We start from the raw sequence: 13,767 nt of genomic DNA, 5'->3' as shown, positions 1-13,767 counted from the left end.
ATTTCTACTTCATTTGAAGGCCAATGAAGATGGCGAAGCCCCCTTTCTTCCATCGACTCCACAAATCGCCATGTGACTTGAGATACAGTCGAGTGGTTCAATCCAAGTGAATCACCAATTGTCACTAACGATTCACCGGACCCCAACCTTCTTAAAGCTACAGCTACTTGATCACATAAAGACAATGGCCTACCATTCAAAAATGTAAAATGACCAGATTTAGCTGTCATGTCGTCCTTGACAAGCAAACATATGTAGTCGAAAGTCTTCCGGGAGACCTTAAAAATGGATTTGAATCTATCCAAACCTTTTGATGCAGAATGAAGACCTGCATAGAAATTGGGCCAAGAAAGTGTAACCAACATTTTCAAATTAAAACACTGAAATTTGGTTCTGAATATTTTGAAGAAAAAAGACAAGTTCCAGATATTCATGACAAGTATGATTAGTTTTTCATCTTGCAGTGTAATGGAAATAGATACTCATTGGCTTTCAAATATGTATGGTAGAAGACTTGAGACACTGATATATACTAGAAGAATACATCTAATGACATTACATCAATGCCAAAACAACGAGGATGCAAATCGCTTGACGGGAATTATATAGCCTATATAATCAAACAACTACATTCTGCTAACAATCCACATTTTTGTTTCTGATTCTCCAATCCACACTCACCACTCTACATTAATCCAATATGTTTATCTTAGTCTACTATAGTTGTTTCAACACTACAAAATATAATTTAGTAACATATGGAATTTATATTATCTAATCCCTAGAATCAGATATGACAGAGATGGAGAGGGAGGAATAACATAAATTCTCTACATTCTCTAAGATAATAGGAAGGAATTTCTAAACAAGATGTGTGTCGTTCTTGTTGATTCTGGAATTCACTCACAACAGAACCATACTTTCAAGGGTAGTCTTTGGCAGAAGGCATTATCATACACCCTGAAGAAGGAAGCGGCAAGGCACGGACAATACATAGCAAAAGGTCGGAAGAAGGAACACACATAACAACATATAACCACCCCCCACCCTAATATATAGGAACACCCTTGTTATTCAAAGATCTAGCAGAAAAATTTGTGGAGAGATGAAAATAAAGATAAGGCCATTCTATTTTGACAATGGACCCACACATAAGTTCCATAGCTTTGGGTCTGATATCATCAGTATCATCAATATCATCAAAGAGAAAAATCAACATACTACTAGTGTCGAACCAGGATCAACTAGTTACAAATTCGAAAAGCCCTCAACAACGGAAGAAGACTAAATACAATTTATGAAGGTGTAGGATCAATTAAATCGCCTACACCGAACTCATGGATAATAAAAAACGACCACCAAAGAGTATAACCTATTCCTACATCTTCATAAACTAAACACTAACACATCAAATTCAAAATGAGGTCCCCTGTCAAGCACTAAGCATTACAAGCACAGAAAACAGATCAAAATCTCAGAAACATGGCCACATTGAGTCATTAAAACTCTTAAACAGAATCACATAACATTCTTATCTCTAACATAGAAACTTAACAAAAGTTCTTGCCCTCCTATACAATAACTCGAAGCTAACATAATAACTAACTCCCCTAATACATGCAATACCGTCAATTCTGTCCACAAACCAGTTAAGAAGTCAACCGAGTTCAAATCATTTGTTCCACAACATTCCATAGTTAAACAGAACCGATCTTACGATTAAAGAACTTCAATGAAAAGTAAAGAGGGAATCAAGAAATTAAAAAGTAAAAGATAGAAATACCATTGGTTCGTTTGGAGAAATCATCCCACCAATCTATGGCTTCATCCTTTTCAGAAGAATCTGAAGCAGTACCATTGGAATCGAGCTTTCTCTCCAATTTCTTCTTCTTTCTCAACCCTCTGATTGGACCCATTAGCCACAACGAGTGAGTGATTAAACCCAAAAAACAAAAAATGTTATTGATGAAACTGAAAAGCCATCAATGAAGAGGACACATAATATTCCCCAAAATCGCACACAGATTCTTCAAATTTGGTAAAAACAGGAATTGGGTTTTGCAATGGATAAAGATCGAGCCGCCCTTTGAATGAAACAAACTTTAAATTAGTGTTTAAAAAAAGGTTGAATCAATGCTTGGAGTCCATGTGAGGGAGCAGGCAGTTTTGGCTTAGCGAATGAGGTAAAGTCGATTTTGTACTGTGAGACAAATCCTGACGGCGGAGCTCTTCGTAATGCTCTTACCAATTCTATTCAGTCCAATTAAAAAGAAAGAAAAAATATTGAATTACTATCTCCTAAATTTCGGGATTGAATCAATTTAAATTTTAAAATTTTAAGCATATATTCTCTTTCGTAGTTGGAAAAATATCTTCTAAATTATTATAAATAAATCAATTTAGACCTTTTATTAAAGTTACAATTGAAAATCATCCAGACATGTAATTCTTATACACGTAGAGACATTTTCAAATGTCGAATCAATAAAGTAGATAATTAGAATTGACGCATCAAAGATTTTTAGAAGAAGTATTAATTGGGAGTCTAAATTGATTCGCTTATAAAAGTGGATAAAATTTTAAATTCTATGTCGTGTTTATCGAAACAAAATGTAATAGATAGTGTAAATTAATACAATTGTTATTGCATGGTTTAAATTGATACAACCTCTATAGTTTAGGTGTTTAAATTGATATTTTTCTGAAAAGTTATAACTTTCAAATTAGATTTTTTTTTTCCCACTTTACAAACTACTTTAATTTTATAAATAATGAAGTATGACTTTCTGTTATCATTACCATTTACTAAGTGTTAATTATTTATATCGTGCTTCAAAATTTCACACGCTAAGATTCGGGCTTCTCTTTGCTCTTACATCCTCCTATTCATACCTGTCCTTGTTCTCTAACTCGTGCTTATAGTTGCTGTTATGAACACTCATTAATGATGCATGAGGGAGGTTATGTATAATACTTAACACTATTATTGTGCTTCTTTAATGATAGAAAACCATCTTTCATTATTTTAAAAAAGGGAGCAAACATCATTAACCATCCAAAATTTAGGTCGTTCGTGAAATTTCTCCTATGTTTTTATAATATTGAAAAAACAGTATGGAATCATTAGTTTAATCAATGGTTTAATTTGAAAATAAATAAATAAATACATGAGAATACTTTCACCTAAATAAGCCGTAAATCTATGTTAAATTACTAACTTTTTTTTTTAATACGTACAAGTTTATTGCTTATAATTTATGTTTGTGTCTATTATTGTTTGGTTTATGAAATTTTGGAAAAATCTAATAAATGTTAGTTTTGTGTCTAAAGATTATTAAACTTTAAAAAGTGATTAACCCAGTTTGAAACTTTTGATTTTGTTTCAATAGATCTGCCCTTGACCTATAACCAATATTTTTTTAAATTTTACAAATTTATTAGTTACGATACTGGAAGTTAAAAATCATATTAGGCTAAAAATAATTTTATATAATTTTAATCTAATAGACCAATTAATTTTTAAAAATTTCAAATATATAAAGAACCTATTCAACACAAATTAAAAAAAAAAAATCCAGTGATCTATTCTATAGAGAATTGAAAATTTGAGGACATACAAGATATTTTTTAAAATTTAAAAACTAATTTGACACACTATTAATAACTATTAATCTAATAGAAATTTTTATGTGTATAATATTTTGACAATATTTACCTAAAGTTAGAAGGGATGTTTTAAAATTTAGAAAATTGGATAAACTATTTACAAATATAGCAAAATATTATTATTTATTAGAGATAGATTGCGATAGACCGCCATAGAAATTTATTAGTGTTTGATAGATATCTATTATGATCTATCGTCTAATGGTCTTGTAAAAAGTCTCTTCCATTATCAAGATCCTTGTAATAGAGGTATCACCCGCTATACGGATCTTGACATTCAGGGTATGGAGCCACCGTCGTCGAGGTCAGCGTGCATAGGTACATAAAGCTTATAGGGGTCACCACTCCCTGTCTTTATGTCCCTACGCGCAGGTCCGACCCTTCCGTTCTTACGGAAGCTTCTGCATGCAGCTTCTCCCTTTCCAAGGGGAGTGGAGCTCACTCGGCTTGTCATGCAGTGATCATGATCGACATAAAGCCTGCAATTGATGTCGTCTTGTCTCGGTTATGAGCTTTCCTATAGCATTGCCATTGTACGTGGGTCCACAATAGGAAGTGATTAGTCCAACCAAGGTTCATCAACCATTTACGATATTCGATCAGAAAGTTCTTCAAGTGAGAATCAGGGTAGAGAGTGAAGCACCCCCGGAGTGGGGGTGCAAAGGAACGACTCTTTCCTTGTGATTAGTAGGTGGAACATTAGCGTCAGTGTCCCTACCCCCCTCCCCCCTCCCCGTAGCGTACTCTAAAAGGGAGAGAGGAGGAGGAGGCCACCCAGAGCGTGTATATCACAGGGGGAAAGGAAGGAAGGGGAGAGGGCCTCTTAGTGGACGTAAACGAAGGACCACACAGCGGCCATCTTGCACTCATGAGAAAATACCGATTTCGAGAATCGAGTATCTACATATTCCGAGAGGATGTAAATGCATTTTAAGCCTCTTTTTTGGCCTTTTCTTTTGTTTCACTTTTACAAAGTAGCTTTATGCTTTAATATGAAAGTCGACCTGTGGAATACAAACACATACTCCGGAAAGGGCGCCGGAAAGGACAAGGGCTTCCTAACTCTGGTTCACCTCCCCTGTATGGAAGAAAACTTGTAAAAAGTCTCTTCCATTGTCAAGATCATTGTAACAGAGGTATCATCCGCGGTCTATCACCTAGTTATAGATATCTATTGTAGTCTATTGTTATCTATCGTTGATAGATAAAACATTTTACTTTACTTAAATATTTTTAAACAATTTATCATTTAAAATAATTCTTCCATTTACGATTTATGTCATACGTGGTTATATATATATATATATATATATATATATATTATTGTATTTACTTATACATTCTCTCTTTTATTTATTGCCCCTCACCGATCGAAGGATTTCAAAATAAAATATCTATAAATTATTTCGATGAATCAATATCTTTTGCTGTATTTCAAATTTATTACCCATTAAATTCTATTTGTTAGTTTTATTTTTTATTTTTATAACCCAATTAACCTTGTCAATCTAAGTTAGCTCACATGCTGAACACAATAACAAGTTTTTGATCCATTATTCTGGTCTGTTACGGGTAGCTCATCTATCTTCTTCTTTTTTTTTCATATTATTGGTACATTTGGATTAAAAAATATAATCGATTGGATTGTATGTAGACGATCATGTCACGAAAAGGACGGAATACGAGCCAAAAACAATACTCAAGACCCAATTGGTCTCGAAGAAAAGGAGAGTTTAGGCTAAATATCTAGACTAACATACTTCCAATAAGCGGACCATACTCAATGTGTTTCCAACTCATTTGATCCCGAGGAAGAGGAAAAGGGCCAAATTGACTTACTCAATCCAACTTGCCGAGGCCGAACCTCCTCATTTGATGCCATGCCTCAACCCATTTGGTTTGAGAATTAGTCTAATATGACTTTGAAATCCTAATCTAGACATCATAGGCTAGATTTTTATAAATAGACCATGATGACTTTAGAAGAAGTAAATTCATCTTCATTCCTATAATTCTAGCAGAAGCAGCAACAACAAAAAAAAAAAAAAAATCTTATTGGCATTAGAGACATTGTGGTAATGTCGTTGCTCAAATTCTCCTTGATTTATAAGTCACGTCTTCATTGAATGACAAATTCAACGGTTGTTATCACATAAAGGTTAGATATAATTTGTTACTTCCATCATTATTCATTTTCTAATTTTCTCTCTTTTTTTTCTACACCATTTTTCTAATTTCATTGCTTGCGATTACATGTTGAGAATTATTTCGTACAACCATTTTAAAATCGATATTTAACCAATGCTAATTTATAGAAGAAAAATAATTATCTCTAACTTAGCTCAATTTTTATGCAGTATTTTTCTTTTATTTTTATCTTTAAATAGACATTTAGGATAAGAAGTGGAAGTGAGCTCCAAAGAACAATAAAATTGATATTGTTAGTAATGAGACCTACAAACTACTTAGGCCAAATAAAGAATGAAATTCACAACTCCTAGGACCAAATACCCTAAAATGTTTTGCATATCTCTATATTTATGATCCTATTTTATAGCATATTTTATGTAACGAGATGAATCATTGGTGACAAATGATTTTATATTTGTGCTAAATCAATATTTTTAGAATCAAATTTTCAATTTTAACCTATTCAATATTTCGTTATCCACAAAAATTTAATTTTATGTTTAATAGATTTTTTAATTTAAAATAAAATATTGAATATGCTATGGACTTGTTAACCTCAAAAAACATAAAAGTTCTTAGACTAAAAAGTAAAGAAGGTCAAAAGCAACGTTGAATGTGGTGGGTTAAGATCTTCGTCTTTTCTTTCTGAACATTGAGGGTTTTTATTTCAAATTCCTTCTGGGATGGTTAAAATTTCTTTCAAATTCCTTTTGGTTATTTGATTGCTTTCTTCTTTTATTATATAACATCAAGATTATGAAGTGCTTGGAGAGTTCCTCCTCCATCCACCTTTTAGAGAGAAGGGTCGTTCTCTGTGGTTTGTCGGGGTATGCTGTGTTATAGGACCTTGGGAGAAGAAATATAAAATTTTTTAGAGGTGTGTAGAGGACCTTGGTGAAGTTTCAGTCCCCCGTGGGCTTCGATTTTGAAAACATTTTGTAAAACCTCTTTAGGCAACATGTTATTTGGTTTGTCCCCCTTTCTTTAGTGGGCTTAGTTTTTTGTATGAACTTGTATTCTTTCATTTTTTCCCAATGAAAGTAGAGGTTTCAATACAATATATACATACTCGCAGCACTTCATAATCTTGTCTTGCCATTCATTATATCTTTTTCACATTTTACTTGTGCAGAATTGAATGAACTGACTAAGTTGTAGCATTTCTTTACAGGATGGCGCCGGTCGTGTTGGTAAAATGCTATTTGCTCGACAAGGGAAAAAGTTTGATTATGATCTCAAGCAGGTAAATTTTATTTACTAGTTTCCACAGAAAAGCTTGCTCATTATTGTGACTATCTTTAATTTTTGTTAAAGATCTGTCTTCTGAACACTACAAGGGCTGCAGCTACGTTTTGCAGGTGATCTCCTTATGGAGTTGGGTGCTGGGGTTGAGCTGGCAACTGCAGCTGCACCACACCTTTTTCTTCCTCTGGCTTGTGCTGCTAATGTTGCAAAGGTTTAACTGTTTCTTTGTACAGTGCAATAGTTTAGCTGTTATGAAATCTCATTTCATTACTTGCTTTGTAGAACGTTGCAGCTGTAACATCAACGTCAACCCGCACTCCAATCTACAAAGCCTTTGCAAAAGGAGAAAACATTGGAGATGTCACCGCTAAAGGAGAATGTGTAGGAAATATAGCAGATCTGGTATAGTTGAGCCCTCTCTTTGGACTCTGACAAAGTAGATAGTTTACGTTTGACAGAATTGGGCTAATTCTTAAGAAAATTGTTTTTATTCTTACTTCTTACTAAAGCTGAAATTATAAATGATGCAAGGTCTCAGACAAAAAGTTTCTTCTTTTTTATTGATCTGCTTTGTGTATTCAAATATGATCTTCAGGTGATATGCACAGTCGCAAGTCTTTAAGGAATTACTGTTTTCCCCTTTTTCTTTTTCTTTTTCCTTTTAATTAAATAATATAAAACAAAACCCATCATGATATATAAGTGATTATAGACGTACAGAGTCAGGGAAGATCCTTGGCTTCCCCAGAAGTTTATTTGCACTAACGATTGCTTGATAAAATAGAAAATGATCTTTTTTTTTTCTTGTTCAAAGAATAAAAGTAAATATGAATTCCCATCGCCCCACTAAAGCAAAAGGAGAAAAATCTTTGCATGGATTCCTGGAAGTGTCCTAGTCATCAGAAGAAAAAATTGGATATTCTACCATTTCTTTAGCGGTTTTATAAAAATAATGTGGCATGATATTGTTTTGAAATACTAGGTTCTTTTCAGATATTTCTACGGTATTTTTTCACGTCTAATAATGTTGTAATGCACAGAGCTTTATTTTATTTCATCTTGATGTATGGTTTATGTATAATTGCTGTATGCTTTATGTTGATTTATGTCATATGAGATGATTAATTAAGTTTTAGATGAAGCTGATGGAAGTTTCAATTATGTCTTGTGAAGCTAGGAACCGGACTAAGCATAATGATTTCAAAAAGAAATCCATCTTTGGTTACTACTTTTGGTCTCCTTTCATGCGGGTATATTTTCAGCTCTTATCAAGAGGTAAAGTTGGTTTTTCTTTTCCGCACGTCTCATTTCTCTTGATTACGGAATTTCTTTTAGTCATTCTAGTTTTACATATGCAATATTTTTCAGGTCAAATCCGTTGTGTTGCACACATTGAACAGAGCGAGATTTAATGTAGCAGTAGAGTCATTCATCAAGACAGGTGCTTTAAGTGTTAACCGATATTTCAGAAAATGGAAGGAGAGAGAAAGATGTTCTCAATCCTTAAATTCCTTTTCTAGTTGCTTAAACTTTAGCTAAAAGAATAAAGGACATTTCTTTTTCTTAACGTATATATAAAACCGTGTCTTATGTTTGTTTGCAGGGCGAGTACCCTCATTGCAGAAGGGGAATATGAATGAAAGAATATTAAGTTTCCCCTGGCTAAAGGAGACTCCTGTAGTTCTTGGTAAATATTTCATCCTCCAAACATATACATGCATTTATTTCATTCCTCTGATTTGAAGTTACTTTCTCATTAAGATAAATGTGGCGTGAGTGTTTATACTCGATCACATTAAATGCAAACAAGCAAAAATTCAAGTATCTCCACATAGTAGATCAAAGTTGTGTGTGTATTTGTTGTACTTGTCTTCTTTTCACATGGTTGGAGCATGTAAAATTATTTCAATTTTTGGCAGGACCAAGATTCAAAGATGCATTCCAAGATGCTGGTTCATATCTTGCCATAGAGCCTTTGTTTGATGTATGTGATATCTCATCTCATTATTGGATCACTGTTATTCTTTTATTTTAATTACTGATATTTTTCTCTTGATGGGTAATAGAGAGAGAACTACATTGTGACATACAATCAAACTAAGGGTAAGGTATATGCATTACTCAAAGATCAAGCGAAGTCAGATGATATCCTAAAAGCTGCTTTCCACGTAAGACCACGGTTTGTTTTTGTTGTATATTTTTGCCTCCCACAATTTTCTTCTTGTGATGTAAGTTACTTTTCTACAGGCTCATGTGCTCTTACATTTTATACGCTCATCATATGGGGCTCAGAACTCTTTGCGAAAACAAGGTGATGCCTTTTCAAATTCTAAGCCCACTACAACCAATCTTGAGGGAGAAATTGCCGCATCATGTAAAATGGTCGCAACCTCTTATGAGATTTTCAAGAGTAAAGCTTCAGAGCAGGTAGGAAAATGAGCATGCTTCTTTTTTTGCTTGTGCTGCATCACTTACACCTATTATTAAAGGACATAGAATATAGAATTAGCTAGCAGTTCTGTTTTTCCTGATGATCTGGTGAATAGCAGTGTTATTCAATTCTATGGTTGGTTTGACATGCCTACTAGTTTAAACACTTTTTAGAATAATATTCTTTTTGGAACTCTTTCATTAAAATACCTTAGTTTAAAAACTTATGTGTTTGGTTACATCTGAAAGGTGATTTTAATCAAAATTTTGTTTGGTTGCACAAAATGATTCCACAAATATCAAATTAGCATAAATTTAATCCAAACACACTCTAAGCCTTAGTTGTACTTGTTAATCATGCAAAACGAAATAACTTGAATGGCTAATGTACTCTTGTTAAAGCAAACCTACTTTGTCCAATTCATTCTCCAGTTGAATTATGTTTCTGAAAATGTTTGCAGCTCTTTAAATCCTTAGTAGCATCATCAGTTGTTACAATCCAAATAAAACATATTTTTTTAGTTTCTTAGGTCTTAACTGACCTCCGTCATTGCTTTCCTGAATAACATAATGATCAAGTTATCAAGTAATTTATTATTATTATTATTATTATTATTATTATTTGCGTCTTGGCAGGGATGGGTGATGGCAGAATCGCTGCTCAATCCTGGTAAAGCTCGATTATGTTACAGATAAAAAAAAATGGCCAACATGCGTAGTTTCATCATTGCAGCAGATAATATCTCATAGATACAAAGGCTTGGATCAGATAGCCATTGATGGGATGATGGGGAATATCAAGTCTCTTTGATTCCTGAAGATCCTTGTCCGAGCCCAGCCGGTTGCGCTCCGGTTGATAGGTAAAAAACAATGGTCCAATTAAGGGTTCGAGTCTCTATTGAAATGGTAACAAATACAGTTTGAAGTGTAACAATAGGTAAGTTTAATGTATATGTGCCTTTCCAGGTATCTCTTTGTTTGCTGTTAGCATTTATGGTTATTCTTATTAAATTTTGTTGCAAGTATGTTTTTCCCACCGAGTATTTTTGCATAGTACATATATCTTAGGCTCCTTCCGTATTACTTGATGATGCGTTTCAACTCTCACTCCCATTCCTCTCATTAGATTTATGGTAGCTGGAGGATTTGGTAATCAGCTGTACTTTTTATTTCTTCTCTCTGTTTTTTTTAATACAATAGATATGGGGGGTAGGGATTTGCTGTAATTGGCTGTACTTGTCAGCTGCCATGTTGATAATTTCAGAACATTTAGAGAGCTTATTTCATAATGTTTGATTACAACTTTCAAGAATTTCAGCCTCTAACCAAGATGTTTGCACTAATCTCGTTGATGTTCATATGTACGTGTGCGCCTATGAAGCACATATATTTTATGTGAGGCAAAGAATCAATATCAGACATGTATCAGATATTGATATTATCTGATATTTTTGGATGCTTGTCAGATATGTATTTGACCCGCGATTTGATGTATCTATTTCTACGTATACTTTTTTTTTTAAAGAAAAAAGACAATCAACTCATTTAATCTTTCTCAATCTAAAATTAGACAACTTATTTAAAAAGTTCACTACTCAAGTAGGAAACTAAAAGGAAAAATAAAAAATAAAAAAAATAATGGACCAAATCTTAGATTGGAATCATCTAATCTTCATACTTCTCCCTCCAATCTTCTTCTTCTTTGCAATATGAGTCACTTTTTGCATTTTATTAACTATTATACTTCAACATTTTAGATGTTGCTTTTTTTGTATTGTATTTGTTTGTATTCTATTTTGTGCTATTATTATTAGCTTCTATGCTAAATTTATCTATATCTTAGAATTTTTGAAAGAAAAAGAAAATGTATTTTCAACGTATCAGTATCTTCGTTTTTTTATAAATATATATATATATATATATATATATATAATGATGCATTCTTAGACGTATTTGTATATTAGTTTTTTAGAAATTGGTGAATCGTCGTATCCGATCGTATTCGTATTGTGTAGTCGTATCTGTACATGTACTTCATAGGTGTGTGTTCCTAAGAAAGATGAATAATATAACAAGATTTGATGCCGTTCTAATGTTTGGATGGTTGGCTCTCACCTATGTGACCCAACCTGGATTTGATTCAAATGAAAGTTTTTCCATTTTTCTGAAACCAATTTGCCAAATTTATTTGTCTGTCTAGGCCAATGGAAGAGAATAAGTCTATGCCATCTAAATTTCTCATTCTAGAGGCCTTTAGGTGAGCTTAAGTAACAAGTAAATTTCAATGATGAAGCATTGGCATTTGAAAGATTAACCAAAGTTCGTAAATGAACAAGACACTAATTCCTTAAAACACACTATAAGGGATTGATTACTGCATTATTATTAAATTCTTGTTCTTGACGAGAATTTCTAATACATGAATCATTTCATGGCTTGTCAAATAATGAATGAGAGAAGTAGTTACTATTGTAGTACTATAAATTTTTCAGAGAAGTGCACCACCAAAATACGTGGAGGTAAACATAATCATGGCATCAAGATTCCCGAAAAACTTAATATGGTTTAGGCATAATTACACCACATAAATTCTAATTCAGGTTTAAGCTTCTCTTTTTATTGTAAGATTCGAATTACTTCATAAAAGAAATTGGTTGTGCTTGACCACTGATATTAAAGAGTACATTATTCATAGGCATAATTTCTGTTTGGCCTTTGAGTGGATAAAAACTAATATTTTAGTCATTTTAAGTTTAGAATAATTCTAAGACTTTTGAGTTAAATCGACTATAAGAAAAAATAGAGATTTTGATAAATTAAATTAATAAACATTATAATCATGTGGAGATACTACGTATAAAGCACACTAGCAACGAACTTAGTTCTTAAATTCAAGAGACAATTATTTAACAACATTGTTTTTTGAAAAATAGATGAAACACAAATAGAGCACAAGCTAGGAATAATGTTACTGACAATAATAAAGACGAGGTAAAAGAGAATAAGAAGAGAAAAAAAATATAGAAACTTGTTGAACTAGGTTGGTGCAACCACACCTACGTCTGAAAGGCTTTATGCCTACAAGAAAAGAGATCAACTACAACATTTGCTTCAACTAAACATTCTCAATTTACACTTAACTGAATAATAGCGAGTAAGTTAGGTTCCCCTAACTCTGATACTACTTCAGATGAGTCTACAGATTCAAGCTCCCCCTAAATCTGATGTAATAACTCAAATTTCTACCTAAACTTAACTTAAACTCACTTTACCATACCTTATATTTTAGAAAAATTACAGCAGCATAACAATGCTACCACAACAAAACTAAAGTTTTGTTGACACATGTTTCAAAGGAATGCACTCCTAATAATATTTCAGACAATATCTTCTCAATAGGTTTACCTAAAATTCCAAAACACATGCTCGAATAACTACTTAATAAGATTCAGCAAAACTTACCAATTAAATAAATTTTAACTTATATAGAATTCAAACACAATAAACTAGCTAAGACCTATTACAAGCTCTCAACTCCAGCAACTACAATAAGTTCCACAATCTAGAAACAAATTCATATTGAAAATAAACAAAGAAATGATGTATCCTAATCTTTCTTAGGCTTCCTCCTCAGTATCACCAACGATACAATATCGATCAACACCTACAAAATCTGGTGGTGGTCAGTACACACTTGTATTGGTAAGTGACTCATACCTGAAAAGCCCTCAAACAATATACAAGACAAGTATCATGCTATACATATCACATATACATGCTTGTGAAAAAAACGAACAATAAATAATAGTTATGACATGCTAGCACATGAATCAACACATCACACAATACACACTTGAACTCTATTTAAGTACACAAGCTCACTCAATACTTATATTTAGTCCACATCCAACTTTATGAGATTGATTCTTTCGAGGCATGCTTACCCCTAGCCCTTTTTATTCAGGACCTCAACGTTCTCTACGGTGCTCAACATTTAACCCTTGACCATTTTTAGTCAAGGCATCAAACTGCATATCGCCCCTTGACCATTTTGATTCAAGACCTTCGATGACTTCTTAACTATGCATCGCCCCTTGATCATTTATATTCAAGGCATCCAATAACTCCTTAGCTATTGCATCGCCCCTTGACCATTTTTATTCAAGGCATCTGATGATGGGCATGTTACTCATTCTAAACTCATCATGCCGACCCTTGGCCATTTTTATCCAAGGC

General features: G+C 33.1%; 1 protein-coding gene across 1 annotated transcript; it reads left to right on the top strand.

Moving 5' to 3' along the window:
* Positions 1-6,944: 6,944 nt before the first annotated feature.
* On the top strand, positions 6,945-10,619 carry LOC150030412 (protein root UVB sensitive 6-like). Its single transcript, XM_090309749.1, has 10 exons — positions 6,945-7,099; positions 7,202-7,312; positions 7,384-7,503; positions 8,275-8,376; positions 8,470-8,542; positions 8,705-8,788; positions 9,021-9,085; positions 9,168-9,269; positions 9,349-9,528; positions 10,168-10,619. The coding sequence occupies exons 1-10, from the start codon at positions 7,052-7,054 to the stop codon at positions 10,225-10,227; spliced, it is 945 nt and encodes a 314-aa protein (XP_090165875.1). The 5' UTR covers positions 6,945-7,051; the 3' UTR covers positions 10,228-10,619.
* Positions 10,620-13,767: the final 3,148 nt, after the last annotated feature.

The sequence above is a fragment of the Benincasa hispida genome, unplaced genomic scaffold, assembly GCF_027475165.1.
Source record: "Benincasa hispida cultivar pf3 unplaced genomic scaffold, pf3_genome.v1.1 HicScf227, whole genome shotgun sequence".
Lineage (NCBI taxonomy): Eukaryota > Viridiplantae > Streptophyta > Magnoliopsida > Cucurbitales > Cucurbitaceae > Benincasa > Benincasa hispida.
Note: the sequence above shows the minus strand (reverse complement) of the source record. Positions and strands in the feature narration are given on the sequence as shown.

Bases quoted from the DNA above. Each gene is read 5' to 3' on its own strand.
- LOC150030412 (XM_090309749.1), top strand. From the start codon at position 7,052: ATGCTATTTGCTCGACAAGGGAAAAAGTTTGATTATGATCTCAAGCAG. The intron at 8,377-8,469 runs GTAAAGTTGGTT...AATATTTTTCAG, and splicing joins TTTTCAGCTCTTATCAAGAG to GTCAAATCCGTTGTGTTGCA. The intron at 9,086-9,167 runs GTATGTGATATC...GATGGGTAATAG, and splicing joins CCATAGAGCCTTTGTTTGAT to AGAGAGAACTACATTGTGAC.